Genomic DNA, 20,477 nt, shown 5'->3' with positions numbered 1-20,477 from the left:
GGGTGGGAGCTCTTGCAGAGAGGGGCAGCATATATTGGCCGGACATGAAAACCCCGCTGATATACGTCCATGTGAATAAGGCCTTACCGTCTCATTATCTACAACAATATCTAAGGACAAATACGTTCCCTTCACTGTATGCATCACAGAAACCTTCAAGTCAAACTGTTTTAAATGCATCGCTGGACTTGCCATTTTCACACCCATGAAAACCACATGTAGTTCTAATCATGAAAAAAATAATAAAATCGATTTTTTTTTCCTTTCATAAGAAATAAGGGGGATCCTGGAACAGAATTGCCCAAAAATAGGACATGCAATGATTTTTTGATCTCACACTGTCTGTGCAAGCAAAAAATTGCTCATGTAAATGAATCCATTAAAATTAATGGGTTATTTACCCATGCAAATACTGTCCATATAGCAATTGGATGGAACCTGCACGGTAACATTTTGTATAAATGCAGCATGATACAAGGATACAAGAGAAGGTAAAAACAACAGGTGCAAAATACTGATGAACAAGCACTCACACACCTAGCATACATCGGAGGGGGGGGGGGGGGGGGGCTACTAATATTGTGCTTGCACATAGATTAGGCTTGTATAGGGTGCCAGTTACAGAGATAAGTGGCACCTTATAGAAGGGCTTATCGTCTATTAGTTTTAGGAAAAAAATACATAAGTCCCATGGATGAAGGTTGTTATGTTTTTATTTAAACCTTAATATATAAGATTCAATATAAAGCTGTAATATATGTTTTTCAGTAGTGGTAGACAAGGAATTGTTGGTAATCAGTGCCAGATGATGGAAGTTGAGGTCCACGAGAAGTGTAATATGGTGGTCAAATGCTTCCACAAGCACTTTGTTGAATCACTGAAGTTGAAATCCACAACAGCTATAATATGGTGGTCAGATGCTTCTACAAGGACTTTGTTGCATCACAGAGGTTGAAGTCCACAATAGATGTAAGATGGTGGTCAGAAGCTTCAACAATCACTTTGTTGGATCACTGAAGTTGAAGTTCACAACAGGTGTAATATGGTGGTCAGATGTTTCCACAAGCACTTTCTGGGACCACTAAAGCTGAGGAACTCAATAGATGTAATATGGTGGTCAAATGCTTCCAGAAGCACTTTGTTGGATTGCTGAAGCTAAGGAACACAACAGGTGTAATATGGTGGTCAGATGCTTCCACAAGTATCTCAATATAAAGTTGAGGTCCACACAATAGATGTCATACAGTTGTCTGATGATGTTTTTTTTATCTAATGAGAAAAATAAAATAAATTGATTAAGAAATTAATGAAAAGTCCTTTATAACATAATCATGTTAAAATAATACTGGAGTCATTAAATGTATTTAAATATACGAGAACTGAAGATGATTATGCATATAGGATATTCTATATATAGTCATATCAATAAAACTGTGTATTGCTGGCATGGGTTGTGGGGTTGGACCGTTACCAAACAAAACATTGATGCTCTATCCTAAAAATGTTCTACACTTTGGACAATCCCTACTTATCTCTTGACAATAAGCGGATCACAAAATTGCCCCTACTGGAACCCCAGGTTCCCACATCTGCTTTAAGGACATTCCATTAATATAATGATCCTAACATCTAAGAGCTTTTTGGGTGCCATTTTGTTTATTTACATGCTTATTAATATGTTTTCTTTTTTCTGGTATTTTTCATGTCCAACAGAGAAGCAGAGCGACAGCCGACTTGTGATCGTCCTTATGGAAAAATTACACAGTATGAAAAATACATACTGAAAATAACAACCAAATAAAGCTGTTGTTAGATTGTACGTTTTCTAGGATGTTCATAGTGTGTTGGGACAATAGTGAATGTCTTCACTGATAGATCTGATGATGTCTGCCGGCAATACAGCGTTGACATGAGTAAACCTGTTCTGATGGTGTGAGAGGATTCAATAAAGATTTGTCAGCTGTAACACTAATGTCCTAAGCTCGGTACAATAAGAATCACCTACACCATAAGAACAGGTACAGTATATGAAACTAATATAATAACCACTATACAACCGTAAATGAGTACCTACCATGTGAAGGAAGCATAGAAGCATTAGCAATGATGGATGTTATGAGATGTTGAAAAGAAGGCTGGCAGATGTCAAAGCCGCCTCCTTCTTTGGCCTCTCCCAGATGTTTTTCCGCCGTAGGATCTTATTTCGGGGTATACAGCTGCTCGCGACCGAGGGCAATGCAGCACTCACAGTCGTGACCCAGGTCTGATGGTGGGGGGTCACCTGTAAAACCAATGTCATAAACTGAGTACAATAGGAATCACCTACACGATAAGGATAGGTACAGTAGATGAAACTAGAATGATAACTAATGTACAACTGTAAATAAGAACTTACTAACTGTAGGAAGGATAGAGGCATTAGCCATGTCAGATGGTACGACCTGTGGCAAGGAAGGCTGGCAGATGTCAAAGCCGCCTCCTTCTTTGGCCTCTTTAGGATGTTCTTGGACCGTAGTGTCTTTTTTCGGTGTGAACAGCTGCTCGCGACCGAGGGCAATGCAGCATTGACAGTCATGACCCAGGTCTGATGGTATGGGGTCACCTGTGAAACCAATGTCATAAACTGAGTACAATAGGAATCACCTACATGATAAGGATAGGTACAGTAGATGAAACTAGAATGATAACTAATGTACAACCATAAATGAGAACTTACGAACTGAAGGTAGAACAGAGGCTTTAGCCATGCCTGATGCTGTGAGCTGTTCGGAGGAAGGCTGGCTGATCCCATAGCCGCTTCCTTTTTTGGCCTCTCCCAGATGTTCCCCAGCTGTAGTTTGATTTTCTGGGGTGTACAGCTCTTCATGACCACGGGCAATACAGCACTGACATCCGTGATCCGGGTCTGATGGTATGGTGCGAGCAGATAAAGGTTTGTCACCTGTGAAAGCAATGTTATAAGCTAAGTACAACAGAAACCACCTACATGATTTGAATAGGTATAGTATATGCAACTGAAATGATAACCACTGTAGAACCATAAATGAGAACTTACTACGTGAAGTACGGTTAGAGGAGCCATAAGCTATGATGGCTGCCATGAGTTGTTGGAATGACGAGTGGCTGATATCATAGCTGCCTGGTTTTTTGGCCTCTTCATGGTGTTCCTCAGCTTTCATGATGTTCATGGCCTTTTTAGGACTTTCTTCAGGCATGGTGACTTTAATCTCATCAGGTTCTGTAATATAGACATATTGGATGTTTCTACAGTTTCGAAGTACAGGTCATACATTGCGTGTATGTGGAGTTGAATATACAACGCCACTAAGAAACAGAGCAGTGAATTAAAAAAAAAACTTGTCACACTGTATATAACAGCGATAGCCGGCTCACAGAGCAGTAATATGCAGTGTTTTATGCATACCACCGTGTGAATGAGCCCTAAGTATTACACTGCATCGTACAAGCTATGAAGAGATCACATGTTCAAATCTCACTACAGGGCTAAAATAAATTTTAAGTTTTTTTTTTCAATACATTTAAAAAGAAAAAAATATATATACATATATATAATATATTTACAATTTTAAATCTAATAAAACATAATAATTCTATATAAATTTGGTATCGCCATAAAAATACTAAATCGTTATGATTGTAATCTCCTACAACATGAATATAGTGTAATAAATTAGAATTTATAGCCGTATTTCAGTTGTTAGAAATCTATATATCACTTGGTATATTATATTTACCGTCAATATGGTCGTCCGCTTTGGTGATGTTTATCTTGGCCTCTTTAGGTGTTTCTTCAGGCATGGTGACTTTTATTTCATCAGGCTCTGTAATACAGACATATTGGATGTTACTACAGTTTCAGAGTAGAGATTATATATTGCGTGTATGTGGCGTTTAATATGAAACGCCGCTATGAAACAGAACGGTGAATTAAATTAAAGTAACTTGTCACACTGTACATAACAGCTTGCGTGAGATACGCTGTCATGTGCAGTGCACAATCACTGCCCTATGGAGTCATAGCCGGCTCACAGAGCAGTAACATGCAGTGTTTTATGCACACCACCATGTGAATGAGCTCTAAGTATTACAGTGCATCATATAAGCTATGAAGAGATCACGTGTTCGAATCCCACTACAGGGCTAAAACAAATATTAAGGTTTTTTAAGGTTCTTATAAGTCTATATATCACTTGGTACATTATATTTACCGTCAGTATGGTCGGCTCTCTGATTGGTCGTCTCTCTGGTCATTGTCTCTTTGGTGTTCTTTCTATGAAGGTTATTGTAAAGAAGATAAAATTGTAGGTTAGTGTATTGGCACATTAGTTTTGCAGCATATAGTAAAACATCAGAAGCCATATGCATAAAACAAGGGTGGGTGTAACGCCTAGATTTCTGGCAGACTGGAAAGTCACCTGGTTGGCAGATGAGGGCATCAGCGTTGCTTTTTGTCTAAATTCATATATATTAGGCTACAGATATATTCTTCATTATCTTGACTTTCATGGCAGTTTGGCCATTATTATAGTATGTCTACACTATTTGCATAGCGTGGCAGTCAATACACTGTAACAGGCCATGTAATAGCGTACAGTGCCAAAAGAACATTTGGCATATTAAACAAATAGTTGTGGCACATTGGACATTCATTTGGCACTGAATATACAGTATCAGTATGTTGTATGATGTTTATACACTACATTTAGCAGATATGCTAAATGCATCTATAGGGCCTCATTTCCCCTTTGTATGTGGGGGTATGCCACTGCCTAAATTTATTCAACTTCTGCAACAAGTTTTGACTTTACTTTTGATGTTGAGACACTGAAACAGTATACTTTTATTTTATAAAGGGATCCTATGAGCAGCACAATGTATATATAAGTGTCAAACATAAAGTCTAAACACAGTGTGAACATGGCCTAAGTCCCCATAAGTTTCTTCATTCAGTCTATCCTTCTAGTATAGACTATTATTACACTATTATCCTTCTAGTATTGACTATTCCTATGGCCTTCAAGTCATTGTGGATCCACCAAACTAATACCAATATGAACTCATGGGAGGCCCACAATGAATCATATTCTTATAAAGAGGTGATCATAACAACATAAAGAATATTAATTATCTAATCCACAATGTGGTCGTTGTGAGCGTCACAGTACTAAATGGAGAAAATCAGTGTGTAATGTGTAATACTTACTTATATATGAGACAATAGACGATTCCAAGTATGATCCCTAACAGAAGAACTGTGCCAGTAGTGACTATGGCCACAGGAAATCCATAATGGGGAATAGGTGGTGTCCCAGGGTCTGGAAGCTGGTAGACGATGGTTTCCAGACTTGGAGTAACTAATAAAAATGGATAAACATAGATAGTATTTAGTGATAACAATTCTGATTTACTAAAAGTTCATTAATCATCACAGCTCTTTATATTACATGAATGTCCAGAAAAGCATTTGTAAAAGCGTGAAAGCATTTTTTACAAGTTTCGCCATATTATTTGTACTAATGTACAGATTTAGCAAAGTTGAACTTGGCACTTAATGTATTAAGAAAAAGTTCAGTGCCACAGTTTGTCTTCTCAATAGCTTTTCAATGGCCTTTGTCGTGTTAAGATAGCCTGTTGCACCAAGTTATCAGCATTGGGTTAAACTTTGCTGCATTTGTAATACTGTGTTAATAAAGTGTAATAACCCTTTTGCTGTGGCAAACATTTTGATACGTTGGACATACACAAATAAAACGTGCGTTATAAAATACCCCCATACCTGGATATTTTATGAAAGTAAATACTTTAAACATTGTAAAAAATGCCACCCAGCATGTAATGCTTATGGGCACCTTCATGCAATTTTACAATAAAGCCTGACATTATGCAAACACTACATACAAATTCATATTTGTGGCTATAAATGTGACCCAGGCAGCGCCATAGACGCACACCACCTCCTAAATATAAATGTCCAAGATGTGCAGAAGTCATACATGTCACTTCCCCTGCGTGTAGAAGAAGGTGTCTTTCTATAATCACCATAACTAAATACACCAAAAGAAATCTTTTGAATGTAAACTCATATACGTTTGCATTAATTACATAAACAATGTATGTCTATGGCGATAAAAGGGTTAATTGTCACAATATATCGATATAAGGGCTAATTCACCGCCTTGTCCTTGTTGTGTCTGGAAAAAGCAGATGCAAAACAAAGCGGGCCGCAAACAGATGCCTAAATTACATCCCTGCAAACACCCAAATTTCCCTGACACTGTGCTTTATCTATGTGGTGGATAACTGGGGGTGTATGGGGTACCTGATCCTGTGCTTTATCTATGTGGGGGATTACTGCGGAAATATAGGGTACCTGACTCTATGCATTATCTATGTGGGGGATTACCTGGGGATATATGGGATACCTAACGCTGTGCTTTAGCTATGTGGGGAAATTTCCAGATTGTATATACTGATAAGCTTACCTGTTGTAGTAATGTCTTCCATTTCGGGATCATAGTCTTCCCAAATAATGGGCGCTCCTTTCACTGTTGCCAGTAAGAGGTTCACAATGAGAATAGTAATCATGCTCATTTTAGCCTGGAGGTGAGTAGCCATGTGTGCTTAGACAAATAGCCTCCCCAAACAAAGTCTCCAACTGATGCGTCACTTAATATCACTAGAGTTTTGATGATGTCATAATAGAAGCCTATGACACAATAGGCCAAAAGAATAGCTAGTGATGTCATAATAGAAACCTATGATATATGAGACCTACAAAACAGCTAAAGTTTCCGTGATGTCATAATTGAGGCCTAAGACTAACATAATAAGGAGCTAATTTTTCTTAACCCCTTAGTGACCAAGCCTGTTTGCGCCTTAATGGCCAGGCCAAATTTTGGAAATCTGACATGTGTCACTTTAACATAGAATAACTCTGTAAAGGTTTTGCATATCCAAGTGATTCTAACATTGTTTTCTCAGCCCATATTGTACTTCATTTTGGTGGTAAAATAAACCAATAGAATTTGTGTATATGTATTAAAAGCATCAAAATTGGGAACATTTTGAAAAAAATAGCCATTTTTTCACACTTTCATCTGCAATATGTCAAATATGTGCAAACATACTGTACAAGTTTTTGATATGATATATATTTCCATCTGTTTACTTTATTCTGGAAGGACATTTGAAAAACTAGTTTTTTTAACCATTTAGGAGACATACAAATTTAACATTAGTTATTAAAATTTTGAGGAATATTTTGTTTTCCTACAAGCCGAGATTGCAAAGGTTCATAGGTGTCAGAGTGATAGATACCCCGACAAATGACCCCATTAAAAAATACACCCCTTAATATATTCACTGAGGGGTTTTAGGAGTATTTTGACCCTACAGTTTTTTTCAGGCATTTTAGAGGAGAAAAAATAAAATTTCATATATTTGCAAATATGTCATTTTAAAAAACATTTTGTTTCTATAGTGCACATGAAAATGAGTAATTGCACGCAAAATGGATACCACTGTTTGTCCTGTGATCAGAAACATACCCACTGTGGCCTTAATCTTAGATTTGTATAAACAATGGGGCCCAAAACTAGAGGAGCAGCCGGTGGCTTTCAGAACACACATTTTGCTTGAAGGTGTTTTATCCCCCATTGCTCACTCGTAAAGCCATTGAGCAGCCAAAACAGCGGAGAACCTCCACAAATGACCCCATTTGAAAACTAGACCCCATACCGAATTCATCTAGGGGTGTGCTGCATATTTTGATCCCAACGATTTTGAATGAACCAAAGCAAGCAGAAGGAAAAAAATTATGATTTAAATTTTGTTGACAATTGAGTCATTTTAAAAGTTTTTTTGTACAGCACACATAGGAATGAAGACTTTCACAACAAAATGGATACACCTGTTTATTCTGTGTTCAGAAACATACCCATTGTGCCCCAATCTACTTTTAGGACACATGACTAGGCCTGCAATGGAGAGAACAGCCATTGGCTTTCAGGGCACAACTGAATTAATTCCAGGCCCATTGCTCACTTGTACAGAAAAAATATTGACTCCCTAAAAAGAACCCCCTCCCTTTGTCATTCCCTAAATTTTAGATAAAAGTAATAATGTAAACTTTGTGGTATGTCTCAAAACAGGGGTAATTACAGAGGCCTGGTTGGGATGGGCACGTGGGGCCAAAAAACAGGGTATCCCTCCTCTTCCCATGCTTGCTGCAAACCTGACACTTTTCTGTTTTTTCTTTCTTGACCTCAGTGGCAGGGATGGGGTGTAAAAGGTGGCGCTCTGTGAGGCTTCGTAAGCTAGCTGAGGTGCGGCAGTCTCAAACAGAAGGCACTCAAAAAGCTACTCCTAGAACTGCAGTAAGGCGAGCGTTCCTTTTTGTAAATTACATAGGTATTACAGGTAGCGATCTAAATAATGCCGGGCTCACACGGCCATATAAGGAATCCACTTGCGAAGGCCCGTGGCAGATTCCAGCTGTGAGCCCGTCCATGGCCCTGCATACGGCCAAGTAATGTACTGCGCTTGACCACGTATTCATGCAGGCGATTATGTGCAGTACACTTTTCCTAGTTTATTTACGTTTCTTGTACCGTCGCTTAGAAATGACGTGGGTACCAGCAGCCCATACATAATGTAATTGCGTATGGATTCTGGGTATGTCCGCGACCATTGAGCACAATGGGCTCTATGTCGCGGATATCTGCAGTAAAGTAGAACATGCTGTGTTCTGTTTTCTATGAGTGCATTACCTAATTCCAACCTGCTAATGTGAGCAGAACTGTGTATTCGAATGCATTTGATTGATTCGCATATCACGGCGGATCAAACCCTTGTGGAATCCGCAATTCCTATTCGGTCATTTAAGACTGGCCTAAGGTAGTTCGCTAGCTTGTTATACCTTTGAATAATGGTGATCATGTGACTGGGGACCACTTAATGAAGCCTCTGGTCACTGCTCCAGGCTCTCGGCTACCTTCAGTAGCCAGGAGCAAGGGGATTTAAAATTTCCTAGGCTCTACCTGGCTTGTGCGCATGTGTCTGTCATTTTGTGGGCAGGTGCATGTGCACAAGCCAGGGAGGGTCCATTGAGGAATACGGTGTCAGGGTTCAAATGCGGGGGCCTCTGGTAAGAAGTTTCATCTCCCCTCACCGATTGCATCGGTGAAGGGAGGTGAAACTATAACTTTAAAAAAAATTTTCACGTAATTGCTATTACCCATTGGACCACTCACCGTGGCCCTCGGTCACTGTTCCAGACTCTCGGCTACCTTTTGTAACCTGGAGCAAAGAGATTTTACATTTGCTTGGCCCTCCTCAGCTTCTGTGCTTGCGTCCTCCATTTTGCCAATAGCACATGCGCAGAAATCAGGGAAAAGGTCCATAGACAAGATTCCCGTCAGGTGACATTGCTAGACTCATTGGGTAAGAAATTTCACCTCCCCTCACGGATTGGATCGGAAACTATAACTTTTTAAAAACTTTTACATGATTGCCATTATTTATTAAATGACGGTGATCATATGACCAGGGACTACATACCGCGGCCGCCAGTGAAATCTCCAGGCTCTTGGCCACCTTTGTTAGCCAGGAGTAGGGAGATTTTAAACTTCCTGGACAATCCTCGGCTTCTGCGCATGTATCCACCTTTTTGCCAACGGGCACATGTGCAGAAGCCAGTCTGGTCAGGAGTCTCACTGTAGTCTACTTATGTCTCTCATAACGATAATTGTAAGAGAATGTAACTAGTAATACAATGTAACGTATCCTAACTACTGTTCATCCTTACAGCACTTGGTAGGAAAGCTAGAAGTAACAGAAGCTCCTTCGCCACCATCCTGCGACGTGCCATTTATAATACTGTTCAGGCTCCAGGGCCTGGGTGCAACTGTCGTCTCTGAACCCCTATACCTAGGACTGTGGGACAGAACACAGAACAGTTCCTGTGGAACTAGGACACTTATGCAAAAACCTTGTACATATAGTGACTTTTCCAAAAACTAGAGATCAATGAGAGCCGTGGGTTTTGGAGCGGCTTGGCCGCAAGCTTTTCCGTTGTGTCTGGCGCTAACATAGATGAGAGCGGGGCCCCAACGGAAAAAAATGGACATGCTGCAGCTGGCGAATCTGCGCCACAGTGCCGGCTTTGCCTTGACAGAAATCTCATCCACATGGCTGGCTAACCCCAGGATTAGTGACCATAGGCGATGTGCTGCGGCAAAATTCCTGCCGAAATTTCCGCGGTAAATCCACCTTGTGTTAGCGCAGCCTTATAACTGAATTGGTCCCTAGGGCATATGTGCTTATGCGTGTGCCTCAGCGCTGTGTTCTTGCGGAGCACATTATGCTTTTTTGCACACGTAGCATATTTTATTGTACTTTTTGTGCTCTCAGTGCATTTTTTTTGCGGACAAAACACAACCACTCCCAGATTTAAATGGCTATTTAGCCTAACGAGTTTCAGCGGTGTTTTTCTTTCTTTGCTGAATTGTGCAGTGCATTGCACATTCCATTGCCCATTATGCTATACTATGGGGCCCTCTGGCGCATAAATGTACATAATAGTAGTGCATGCTGTGTTTTAGTTTTTTTTGCGTGCACGAAATGCATGTGCAAAACACAAAATGAAACTCATCTCAATGGCGCACATGTGATTTTCCTGCGAATATTAGGCATTTTTGTATTAAAACCATGGCACATCACTTCAGGGGAGTAGCGATCCTAAATGCCACCGTAGAGGATCATGGAGTGTTTCCTATTGATTTCAATGGGAATACCTTGCATCGCATTCGTGTGCACCTAGCGCGTGGTGCAATGCTGTGCCTGCCCTGTTGGGAACAATGGGTGATGAAAGGGGATGCCCAAAAGATAGGACATATAGGGTTTTTTTTCATGCATCTTGATGCGAAGCAGGAAAAAAATCGCTCATGTGTATGACCCTATTCAAAAGAATGGGGTTCCTATTTGTGCATTAAAAGCCTTAATGATCACAATATAAAGTAGGCCAACGGTAAATTTGCATTTGATGAAAATGTATCACTAACATTAACTACAATATGTCACGAAAAAACTATCTCAGAATTGCATCGATAAGTAACCTCTGCGTAGGTGCCATGTGACAGAGCTCTGTGCAGTGATTGGTGGAGCAGCAGACTGATGGCTGCTTCACCAATCAGTGGGGTTGACTTGTCCTGGGCCAACAGCAAACCGAGAGGGAAGGGAAGAGATGTGGGCTGTTTCTTTACCTTGTACTCCGCCCTTTTGCTTAGTCAGCAATGTAAGTAACCTGTCCTGATCTGCTGGCCGCTGCAGTTACAGGGCCAGCCCCTTCTAGTTACTTGTCAGTGGCAAGGGCTGGTACACACAGGAAAGTGCCACAGTGGTATCCCATTAAGGGCTCATTCACACAGGGCTAAGCGTATTTCAATTTGTGAAATACACAGGCATTTGCTGCAAATATATATGCATATTTGCTGCATTTTCAGTTTCTTGCGTGTAAATTCAGCTTAAAATCCTGAACAACCATCGTTCAGTCAAAATAGCAGCCATTCAGTACTGAACATCCACTGCTTACAGTGAACGGAGAGCGGTGGGGGAGAGCGAGGAGAGAAATCTCTTCCAGTGGTCCTGGCTTCCTGCTGCGGTTTTGTCAGAGAGCCAGCGATACTCAGTCCTGTGAAACAGCATGGGAGTGGGTATGTGCGGGGACGAGTGCCGGGCATTGTTTGCCCGACATTTGTCCACAGTGCAAATGGGCAATTAGGTTAATATTCCTTGATAGACTTGCATCAGCTTGTGGTAATAGTGCTTGGAAAACATTCAGCGCAGCGTCCTTGAGTGCAGTAAACCGCTCGGGCAGGGCACGGATGTGTAGGTTGGCTCGTTGGTACTGTTTTTCAAGGTCCGTGAGCATCAATTCAAGTTGTTCAATTTTATGTTCGTTATACACAATGCAGGATCTATCAGCATCCATTGCTCCAATAATTTTGTTGGCTTTCATTTCTACCTCATCAACCCAGTGAGCTAGTTCTTGTACATGTTTGGAGAATTCTCAATAAGCATTATGGAGCTCTTTTTTGAAAAGCTGCTGGATATTCTTGTACAATTCCTGAAGATCAAGGTCTTTCAGCATAGACTAACATCACAGCTCTTGTTGTGGTCTAGCCTGAACAAGATACCTCGGTAGCAAGGACATTTCCTTTGTCAGTTAAGTGATTTTCTGCCAGGATGTAAAAGATACTTTTGCTGTCAATAGTGCACTAGTCCTGGGACCGGTGTACCGAGACCCAGAACTGGAACAGTGGGAAGATGGTCTTTTTTGCATTTTTCAACAATGAGATGCCAAGGTTCGCTCTGTGCTCTGGGTCAAGCAGACGTCTCCACTCACACAGCATACAGTAAGTAACACACTGAGTGAGAAACAAATTGCTGCTGCATCTCCCTCTTCCCTGTCTATCCAATAACGGTTTTGTAATAGACTGTTTTAACTGAAGAGACTTTTAACCCCGTAATGCTATTTTATATATATATATATATATACATTATAAATTTTATTCTATAAGTAGTGAGAATATTGATGCACAATGAGAATGTTTTTTAAACACTATTTCGTATATAGTAATAATAATACACTATAATTGCGTGTGGCAGGTTGAATTTGAATCTGACCGTATTGTGTTTGCGGCCGTTTTAATAAAGCTTCATTAATGAATATATGGAACGCTCAGAGTGTTCCATGTGATGTAGTTCCAATTGACACTACTAGTGACGTAATTGTGGGACGGGAGGGGCGTTTCCTACGCCTCCTGTTTCTCCCTTTGGAGCAACCTTGATTGCTGCTTTGAAAGCATATGGAAGCATGTGAGTAGACTATTTAAATACCTGCTATGTTGTACTTGTATGTATGTTTATTTTTGAGCTTGAAAAAGGCGATTGCAATCGCCGAAACGCGTCGCTCTTATTTATGTAAATAAATTTAATTATATTTACATCCTTCGTCTTTTATCCTGACGAGCACAAAAGCAGCTTTTTTCCTTTTACTAAGCTTGACAAGGGGTTGACGCCCCCTGATGCTGATTGGTCAGCGGCTGCCTCGTCCTCATCAGGCTCACAGGTCCTGGCTAGGCTTCGGGGGAAATCAGCGCTGGTGTTGAGACGTGCAGCAGCAGTCCTGTCTGAGCTATGCTCCCCGCTGTCACACTTCATTTTAGTGGCCCCACTTCCGCCGGGGCTGCTGCCACCTGCTGTTCTGTCGCGGTCCCCGCTGTCACTCTTCCCATTTTCCCTGTAGTGGCCCCATCCTGTCCTCTTCCCCTTACCAGCCCCGCTGTGCATGTTTCTGTGTGCTGCCATTGGCTCCGCTTTCACTATACCCGTCTCCTCTGTAGTCGCCCCACTCCTGGCAGCTGTCGGGTCACCCCACCGATCCCCTCAGCAGCCACAGTGTCAGTCTACCCGCGTGATACTGCTGGCATAAACAGCTGGGGCTGAGGAGGGAGTGCAGCGCTGGGAGGCTTTAGTGAAAGGGAATAGCTGAGCTCGGCTGTATCAGCGCTCCCCTCTCACATCAGGTGCATCAAAATTACATTTTGGCTGCCCTGAAGGTTTAGACCTCATACCCACGGCTGTGATGGACTCCTCCAGCGGAATATCGCAACAAAGTCCGCCACGGTGCCCCACAAAGACCCCATACTCACCACTCCGGATCCGCTGTATGCATCCCGCATGGAGGGCCAGCGCATGCACAGTACAGCACGTGACACGCTGGCAGTGCTGGATGACACGGCCGTCGGGGAAGCGTATTCACATTATACTTCCGCTGTGCTGCAAATAAAGCATGCCGTGTCTTCTTTTACGCTGCAGAATTCTGCGGTGGAATTCTGCAAGGTGAACATTGAGCTATTAGGTTCAATAGAACCTAATAGCTGGGGGGCAATGCCGTAAAACGCAGCAAAAAATCCGTCCATGTGCATTAGCCCTTGGGGTTACGGTTACTTTTCCTGGTAGCCTTACATTATTGCTGTAACTGAACCCCTTACCCTGCAGGGCAGCTGCTAGGACAGTGGTGGCGAACCTATGGCACGCGTGCCAGAAGCGGCATGCAGGGCCCTCCCTACTTGCACGCGCCGCCATCGGACGCTCACCACTTGTGAATACCGGCTGCTAGCAGCGCTGATCCCGGCGCACACTGTGATGTCAGTGTGCAGCTGGGATCTCCCTCCCCATATGTCTCCTTCATGATGTTGCGAGAGCAAGGGGGAGGAGGTGTCAGGCAACACACTGATATCACAGTGTGCACCAGGATTAGCAGAGCTTCCATGAGGAGGAGGGGGTAAATATATGGGTCTCGGGGGGGGAGGAGGGCTGCTGTGAGGTATCACTATTACACTAGGGCTGCTGTGGGGTGTCACTATTATACTTGGGGCCACTGTAGGGGGGTTATTATTATCACTGCGGGCTGTTGTGGGGGGGGGGGGTGTCACTATTATCACTGAGGGGCCGCTGTGAGGGGGTTCACTATTATCACTGAGGGGCCGCTGTGGGGGGTCACTATTATCACCGGGGGCCGCTGTGGGGGGTCACTATTATCACTAGGCGGCTGCTGTGGGGGGGGGGGGGGTTACTATTATCACTGGGGGCTGCTTTGGGGGGGTCAATATTATCACTAGGGACCGCTGTGGGGGGGGTCACTATTATCACTGGGGACTGCTGTGGGGGTCACTACTATCACTAGGGGCCACTGTTGAGGGGTTACTATTATCACTGGGGGCCACTGGGGGGGTCACTATTATCACTGCGGCCGCTGTGGGGCAGGTTACTATTACCGCTGGGGTATTTACATGTAGCAGAAAAGGGCAGGGCTGTTTTAAAATAGACAGGGTGCAGATTTTGACTGCTTTTTGGCTGCAGAATATTCCACAGAAATTTCCATTTAGGACATTCTGCATAATTTCTGCATCCAAAAAAGTGTCAAAATCTGCACGCTGTCTATTTTGAAGTGGCCGTGTCCTTTTCAGAACATCAGAGGTAAAATCATATGTCGTGATAAGCCCCGCCCCCTGACATGTTGGCACTTTGCGATAAATAAGTGGGTTTTGGGTTGCCGTTTGGGCACTCAGTCTGTAAAAGGTTCGCCATCACTGTGCTAGGACCGTCAGGAATGCAGCCAATCAGGAGCTAGGGGCGTGACAGGGGCGTCTCTCCATGCAAGCCCTGTTAAACCCCTAGCTTCTGGTGGCGTCAAAATATAATAATACTGATGCATTCAGTAAATAAAGAATCCAACATTGATCGCTGTTTCCAGCTCACAAAATAAATAGGAGCTGGGGAGAATGCAGGTGGCAAAAAATGGATTGGAAAGGGTTAAATACCATTCTGTTAGTATTTCCTTTGTCAGTAAAGTGATTTTCTGCCAGGATGTAAATGATACTTTTTTTCTCTTTTGCTGTCAATAGTCCACTAGTCTTCGGACTGGTGTATCAAGACCTAGAATTGAAACAGTGCGAAAATGGTCTTCTGAGGGCAAATCATGCAATCCAGTTGGGTACTACTGGGACTGTGTTACAGGTTTTTGGATTTTTTGGGGAGGGTTATGAACATAGTATAATTTTTAAAAATGGAAGCAACAGAATGTAAATGTACACCATGTGGATAGCGCAGGATAAGAAACTGAGCCCGTGCCATTCTGCAGTGGGAAGCAGCTGTTACTGATAGCGATCATCCCGTTGCAACAGCAGGGATACATAACAGCGATCCCCGCTAACTGCCTACATAACGCAATCTATGTAGATCACGACACTCAAAGGGTTCACAGAGGGAGCAACAGGATGTCAGATACTGGTGTCCTGGCTTGCCATTGCCTATGATCGCTATTGTAAGCGATAATCCATAGCAGTGCAGAAGTCCTGCAATGCATTATCAAAGACATCATAGCATTTATGGTTTATGTCTCCTACATTAAAAATGTGATCAAAAAAGCTGTATGTCCTCAAAAAGGTACCGATAAAAATTACAGCTCATCATGTAAAAAACATTCCCTCATGGGACTTTGAATGCATAATTTAAAAAGTGGAAAAACCTAAAAAAAAATAAATAATAGTTTGGTCATTCATGCTGCATGATTAACACTTTAAAAAAATGTCAGAGTTTTGTCAGAAACATGCGATATAATAGAATTCAGTTCCTTAGAAGTAAAGTTATGTAAGAAATGTACAAAATGTCCGAAAGTAAACCTTCGTCATTCCTTTTACCAGTCTCATCGCCCCCTGTGTGGGGTAATAAGAAAGCACGAATGACTATTGTATTAACTTTCTGAACTGTAATAAAACTTGTTGAAACTAAAAAAAATGTCAGAATTGATGTTTTCTCTGCCTGCTCTAAAAAAAAAAAATTACAATGCATTATGTGTACCAAAAGTGGAACCAATGAAGTCTGTCACAGAAAAAAATCTGACCTCATATGACCGCGTCAATGAAAAAATAAAAAAGTTATGGCTTTTGAAAAGTGGAGATGAAAATCCACCAAAAATTGTTGCGTGTTTATGGCCAAAATAGGCCATGTCCTTAAGGGTCAACGTGATAGAGAGCCTGCAGTTGTAAAGTAAGAAAGATGCCCCGTAATAAGATATATTACAGTGTTTCATATATATTTAACCCCTTCCCGCTCCTGGACGTACCTGGTACGTCATGGCAGCCTGGTACTTCCCGCAACATGACGTACCTGGTACGTCCTGGGGATAGCGCGGGATCACATAAGATCCCGCGCTATCCCGCAGCGGGAGCCGGCTGTTAGTCACAGCCGGCGTCCCGCTCCAACAGCGGGGGGGCATCGGAGATGCGCCCGCCGCTGTTAACCCCTTCCCTGCCGCGATCTAAGTAGATCGCGGCAGGGAAAGAGTTCACAGAGGGATCGCGATCCCTGTGTGTCTCCGGCCGGAACTCGCGATGTTATCGCGAGAGCCCGGCCTGTCACCATGGCAACAGGACGCCAGACACTGGCATCCTGTATTGCCTGTGCCTATAATCGCTGTACAAGCGATAAGGCATGGCAGAGCAGTAGCTTTGCCATGCCTTATGACAGCGATCATAGGCACAGTGATGTAAGTCCCTCAGAGGGACTCAAATAGTATAAAAAAAAAAAGAAAAGTGTAAAAAAAAAAGAAAAATGTAAAAAAAAAAAATGTAAAAAACCCCTTTTTTATGCTTTTTCTAATATTAGCATAAAAAAAGGGAAAAAAAACTAAAACCCCACATATTGGGTATTGACGCGTCCGTAACGACGTGTACAAAAAGTTGAACACGCTTTTTATTTTGTACGACAAAAAGCGTAAAAAAAAACGCTAAAAAACAGAGGCAAAATGCTAATTTTTAGCATTTTGCCTCATAAAAAATGCAATAAAAGTGATCAAAAAAGCCGTACATTTCCCAAAATGGTACCAATAAAAACTATAGCTCGTCTCGCAAAAAATAAGCCCTTAAAGAGCTCCGTACATAGAAAAATAAAAAAGTTACATGACTTTGAATGCAGCTATAGAGAAAAAAAAAAGATTTCCAAAAAAAGGGGGTTTTATTGCAAAAAAGTGTAAAAACCTAAAAAAAATATAACAATTTTGGTATCGTTGTTACCGTACCGACCCGCAGAAAAAATTTAGTGTGTCATTTATGCTGCATGATTAACGCTGTAAAAAAAAAAAAAAAATCTATGGCAGAATTGATGCGTTTTCTCTCCCTGTTATCATTAAAAAAATTAAAAAAAAATTTTACGATATTGTCTATGTACCCAAAAGTGGCACCGATAAAAACTACAGATCGCCACGCAAAAAACAAGCCCTTATACGGCCGCGTCCACGGAAAAATAAAAAAGTTATGGCTTTTGAAAAATGGAGATGGAAAAATACCAAAAAATCGCTTGGTCCTCAACGCCAAAATAGGCCATGTCATTAAGGGGTTAAACATTTTACCGTTTTAAGCCAAAAGCTGTAATAATATATACTTTCTTATGGAAATGTAAGAGGTAGTACTGTGCATAAGAAATAATGAGCCCAGAAAAGCAAAATTTTTTTGTAATCTAAGCAATTCAGCATTAGAGCTTATTTACACGAGCGTATGTCGGCCGACCGTGAAAACGGACGGCTGATATACGCTATCATGTAATGCACGGGGCAGCGTATACGCCCTGGGGGGAGACCACTTAGCTGTCTTCCCTTTCCCTCCCCCTCACGACTCTCTGCAAAAGCAGGAGGCGGGACCGGGCGGGAGCGAGTGTGCTGACCTCCCGCCCCTCTCCACTGTTTGATATGGTAGGGGCGGGATGGGGCTTAGCTCTGCCCCTCCCATTGCAAACAGTGGCAAGGGGCGGAGAGGAGAAGAGAAGGGGTACGGAGTTTAGCAGTTACGCTGCTAAACTCCCTCCCACCTCCCTTCTCCTGCAGCTGTCATTGGCTCCTATAGGGGTCAATACAGCTGCCGCTGATGATGACATGTAAGGGCCCGATTCGGCGCTTTTATACTGCGGAGATACACCCCTGTGCAATGATGCAGTGTAAACCAATGCATCAGAGGGGCAGCGTATATATCAGCCGGGGTGTGAAAACCCGGACGATATACGCCCACGTGAATAAGCCCTATGGCTAAACATGTTCCTAGAAGAACATATCGACCTTGTTAGACAGAAATGGTGTCGAGAACTCAAAAAAGGAAAGATGTGCAACAATGTGACCACATCTCCATTTTTTAAGACAAAAAGGTAGGACGGTACGTCCTTGTATATTGAGATATAAGAAATGTTGGACAGGATGGGCTAGAACAATATTGTAGTATAACGCACAAAACATTACACAATACTAAGAGAAAAGCATAAAGGGACACTCAGCACCCGCAGAAGTTGCATCTGTATTAGAGATGAGCGAGCAGCAAAATGCTCAGGTGCTCGTTGCTCGAGTCAAACTTTTCGTAATGCTCGAGAACTCGTTTCGAGTAACGAACCCCATTGAAGTCAATGGGGGACTCGAGCATTTTTGTATGGGACCGATGCTCCGCATAGGTGATGACTTGTTAAACACCAGAAAACATCAGAAAGTCATGGAAACACCACAGAAACGGATAGGGAAGGGCAGGGGCAGCATGCATGGCTGCATCTGAGGTTCTCAGGTCCCACTATTAAGCCAAATGGGGGCAAGAGCCTGGCGGTCACCCCCCCTAACAATTTATTTGGGACAAACCCTCATTAGCAAGGCACATGTGCTGGCTCATCTGCCTCTTCTCCTGGGTAACATGTTGGCATTGGTGTCCAACCCCCCCCCCTCCCCCACACAACTCTGTGACCACAGCGCACCCAAAATTTTTCCTGCGCAGCATTCAGCGGTAGTAGCCCACAATGCTGTTGAGAATTGATGATAAATTGACATGCGATCATCATTCCAATCCCGTGCCACCTCCGTCACAAAATTGTCTGGAGTCGCAAACGTGGGCATAAAGGGGACTCAGGTGCCAGCACTTCTACACATCTCCACAATGCAGCAATACTCTGTGTGGGAAGCACGTGAGCGGGTCCAGGGTCAGGCTCGGTCCCAGCCTCCACCTTGTGTGACTCAAGGTGCCACAAGTTACATAGCAATGGGAAATCCATGTGTCCCCACACAATTCTTCTGTGTAGGTGTCAGATAGCTCAACACTTCCATGGGAAGTCTTTGAGTTCCTTAGGGTCGCCTATACTGTGGGTGCACAAAGATGGTATTACACAGGGTGCCCAAACATGGCAGAGTTTCACCCTGCCAAGGACCTTGGGCTTGGCCCACATTTCTGCCCAAGTCAGTCAGTGTATTTGTGCCAGACAGGTAAAACACCGCGATGGGAAGTCTTTGTGCACCCACAGCATAGGCGAGCCCAAGGAACTGAAAGATGGTATTACACATGAGGAAGACAGAGTGCTCAAACATGGTAGACTTTCACTCTGCCAAGGGCCTCAGCCCCCATTTCTGCCCTAGTCAGTGATAGGGTTAATTTAATTTAATTTTGTTTCTAAGCATAACATAAGGAGCGGAATTTAGAAGTTCCTTATTTCAGTCAGGGCCTTGCACCAGATAACGAACTGACAGTTTGTGGCGGGCCTACTGACCGTTTGTGGCGGGCTTACTGACAGTTTGTGGTCGGAGGCACCCGAACCACAGCAGATGTGTTTCCTTTCTAAGATACGTTGGTTTTCCCAAGAATGAAATGTGCTAATAGTCTGTTTCAGTCACCTGATTAAGTAATTCTTCAAAGTTGCACCCTGCACAGGCAACGGCCTATATAAGCTGTGTGTTTCTCCAAATAAACCAGAACTCATTCTGATTCACATGCTGTGTGTATCGTGGATTCTTATGGTTCTCCTCGAGTACTCGTTATAAACTTTCCTTTGAATTTGAACTCAGGCAACATCCGCACTGGTCTCCGTTGAGACCC

General features: G+C 42.7%; 1 protein-coding gene and 1 long non-coding RNA gene across 2 annotated transcripts; both read right to left on the bottom strand.

The window, feature by feature from the left end:
* Positions 1 to 915: 915 nt before the first annotated feature.
* LOC136610544 (uncharacterized) lies at positions 916 to 3,207 on the bottom strand. The gene is made up of 5 exons (XM_066589777.1): positions 3,056 to 3,207; positions 2,717 to 2,941; positions 2,396 to 2,602; positions 2,075 to 2,281; positions 916 to 1,269 (listed from the first exon to the last, which is right to left on the bottom strand). Exons 1-4 carry the CDS (start codon positions 3,186 to 3,188, stop codon positions 2,199 to 2,201), a joined length of 648 nt encoding a protein of 215 aa, XP_066445874.1. The 5' UTR covers positions 3,189 to 3,207; the 3' UTR covers positions 916 to 1,269; positions 2,075 to 2,198.
* Positions 3,208 to 3,768: 561 nt separating this feature from the next.
* LOC136610536 (uncharacterized) lies at positions 3,769 to 5,263 on the bottom strand. The gene is made up of 3 exons (XR_010790095.1): positions 5,225 to 5,263; positions 4,230 to 4,291; positions 3,769 to 3,842 (listed from the first exon to the last, which is right to left on the bottom strand). It is a non-coding gene; the product is annotated as an uncharacterized lncRNA (long non-coding RNA).
* Between the last annotated feature and the right edge of the window lie 15,214 nt (positions 5,264 to 20,477).

Source organism: Eleutherodactylus coqui, chromosome 1, assembly GCF_035609145.1.
Source record: "Eleutherodactylus coqui strain aEleCoq1 chromosome 1, aEleCoq1.hap1, whole genome shotgun sequence".
In the NCBI taxonomy this organism is placed as follows: Eukaryota; Metazoa; Chordata; class Amphibia; order Anura; family Eleutherodactylidae; genus Eleutherodactylus; species Eleutherodactylus coqui.
The sequence above is the reverse complement of the archived record's forward strand: the minus strand, read 5'-3'. Positions and strand labels throughout refer to the sequence as shown.

What these genes read in the sequence shown, in the direction of transcription:
- LOC136610544 (XM_066589777.1), bottom strand. Translation starts at nt 3,188, where the DNA reads ATGAACATCATGAAAGCTGAGGAACACCATGAAGAGGCCAAAAAACCA. An exon ending in CTCTGTTCTACCTTCAGTTC is followed by an intron (nt 2,603 to 2,716) that starts GTAAGTTCTCAT and finishes TTGGTTTCACAG; the next exon opens with GTGACCCCATACCATCAGAC. An exon ending in CTCTATCCTTCCTACAGTTA is followed by an intron (nt 2,282 to 2,395) that starts GTAAGTTCTTAT and finishes TTGGTTTTACAG; the next exon opens with GTGACCCCCCACCATCAGAC.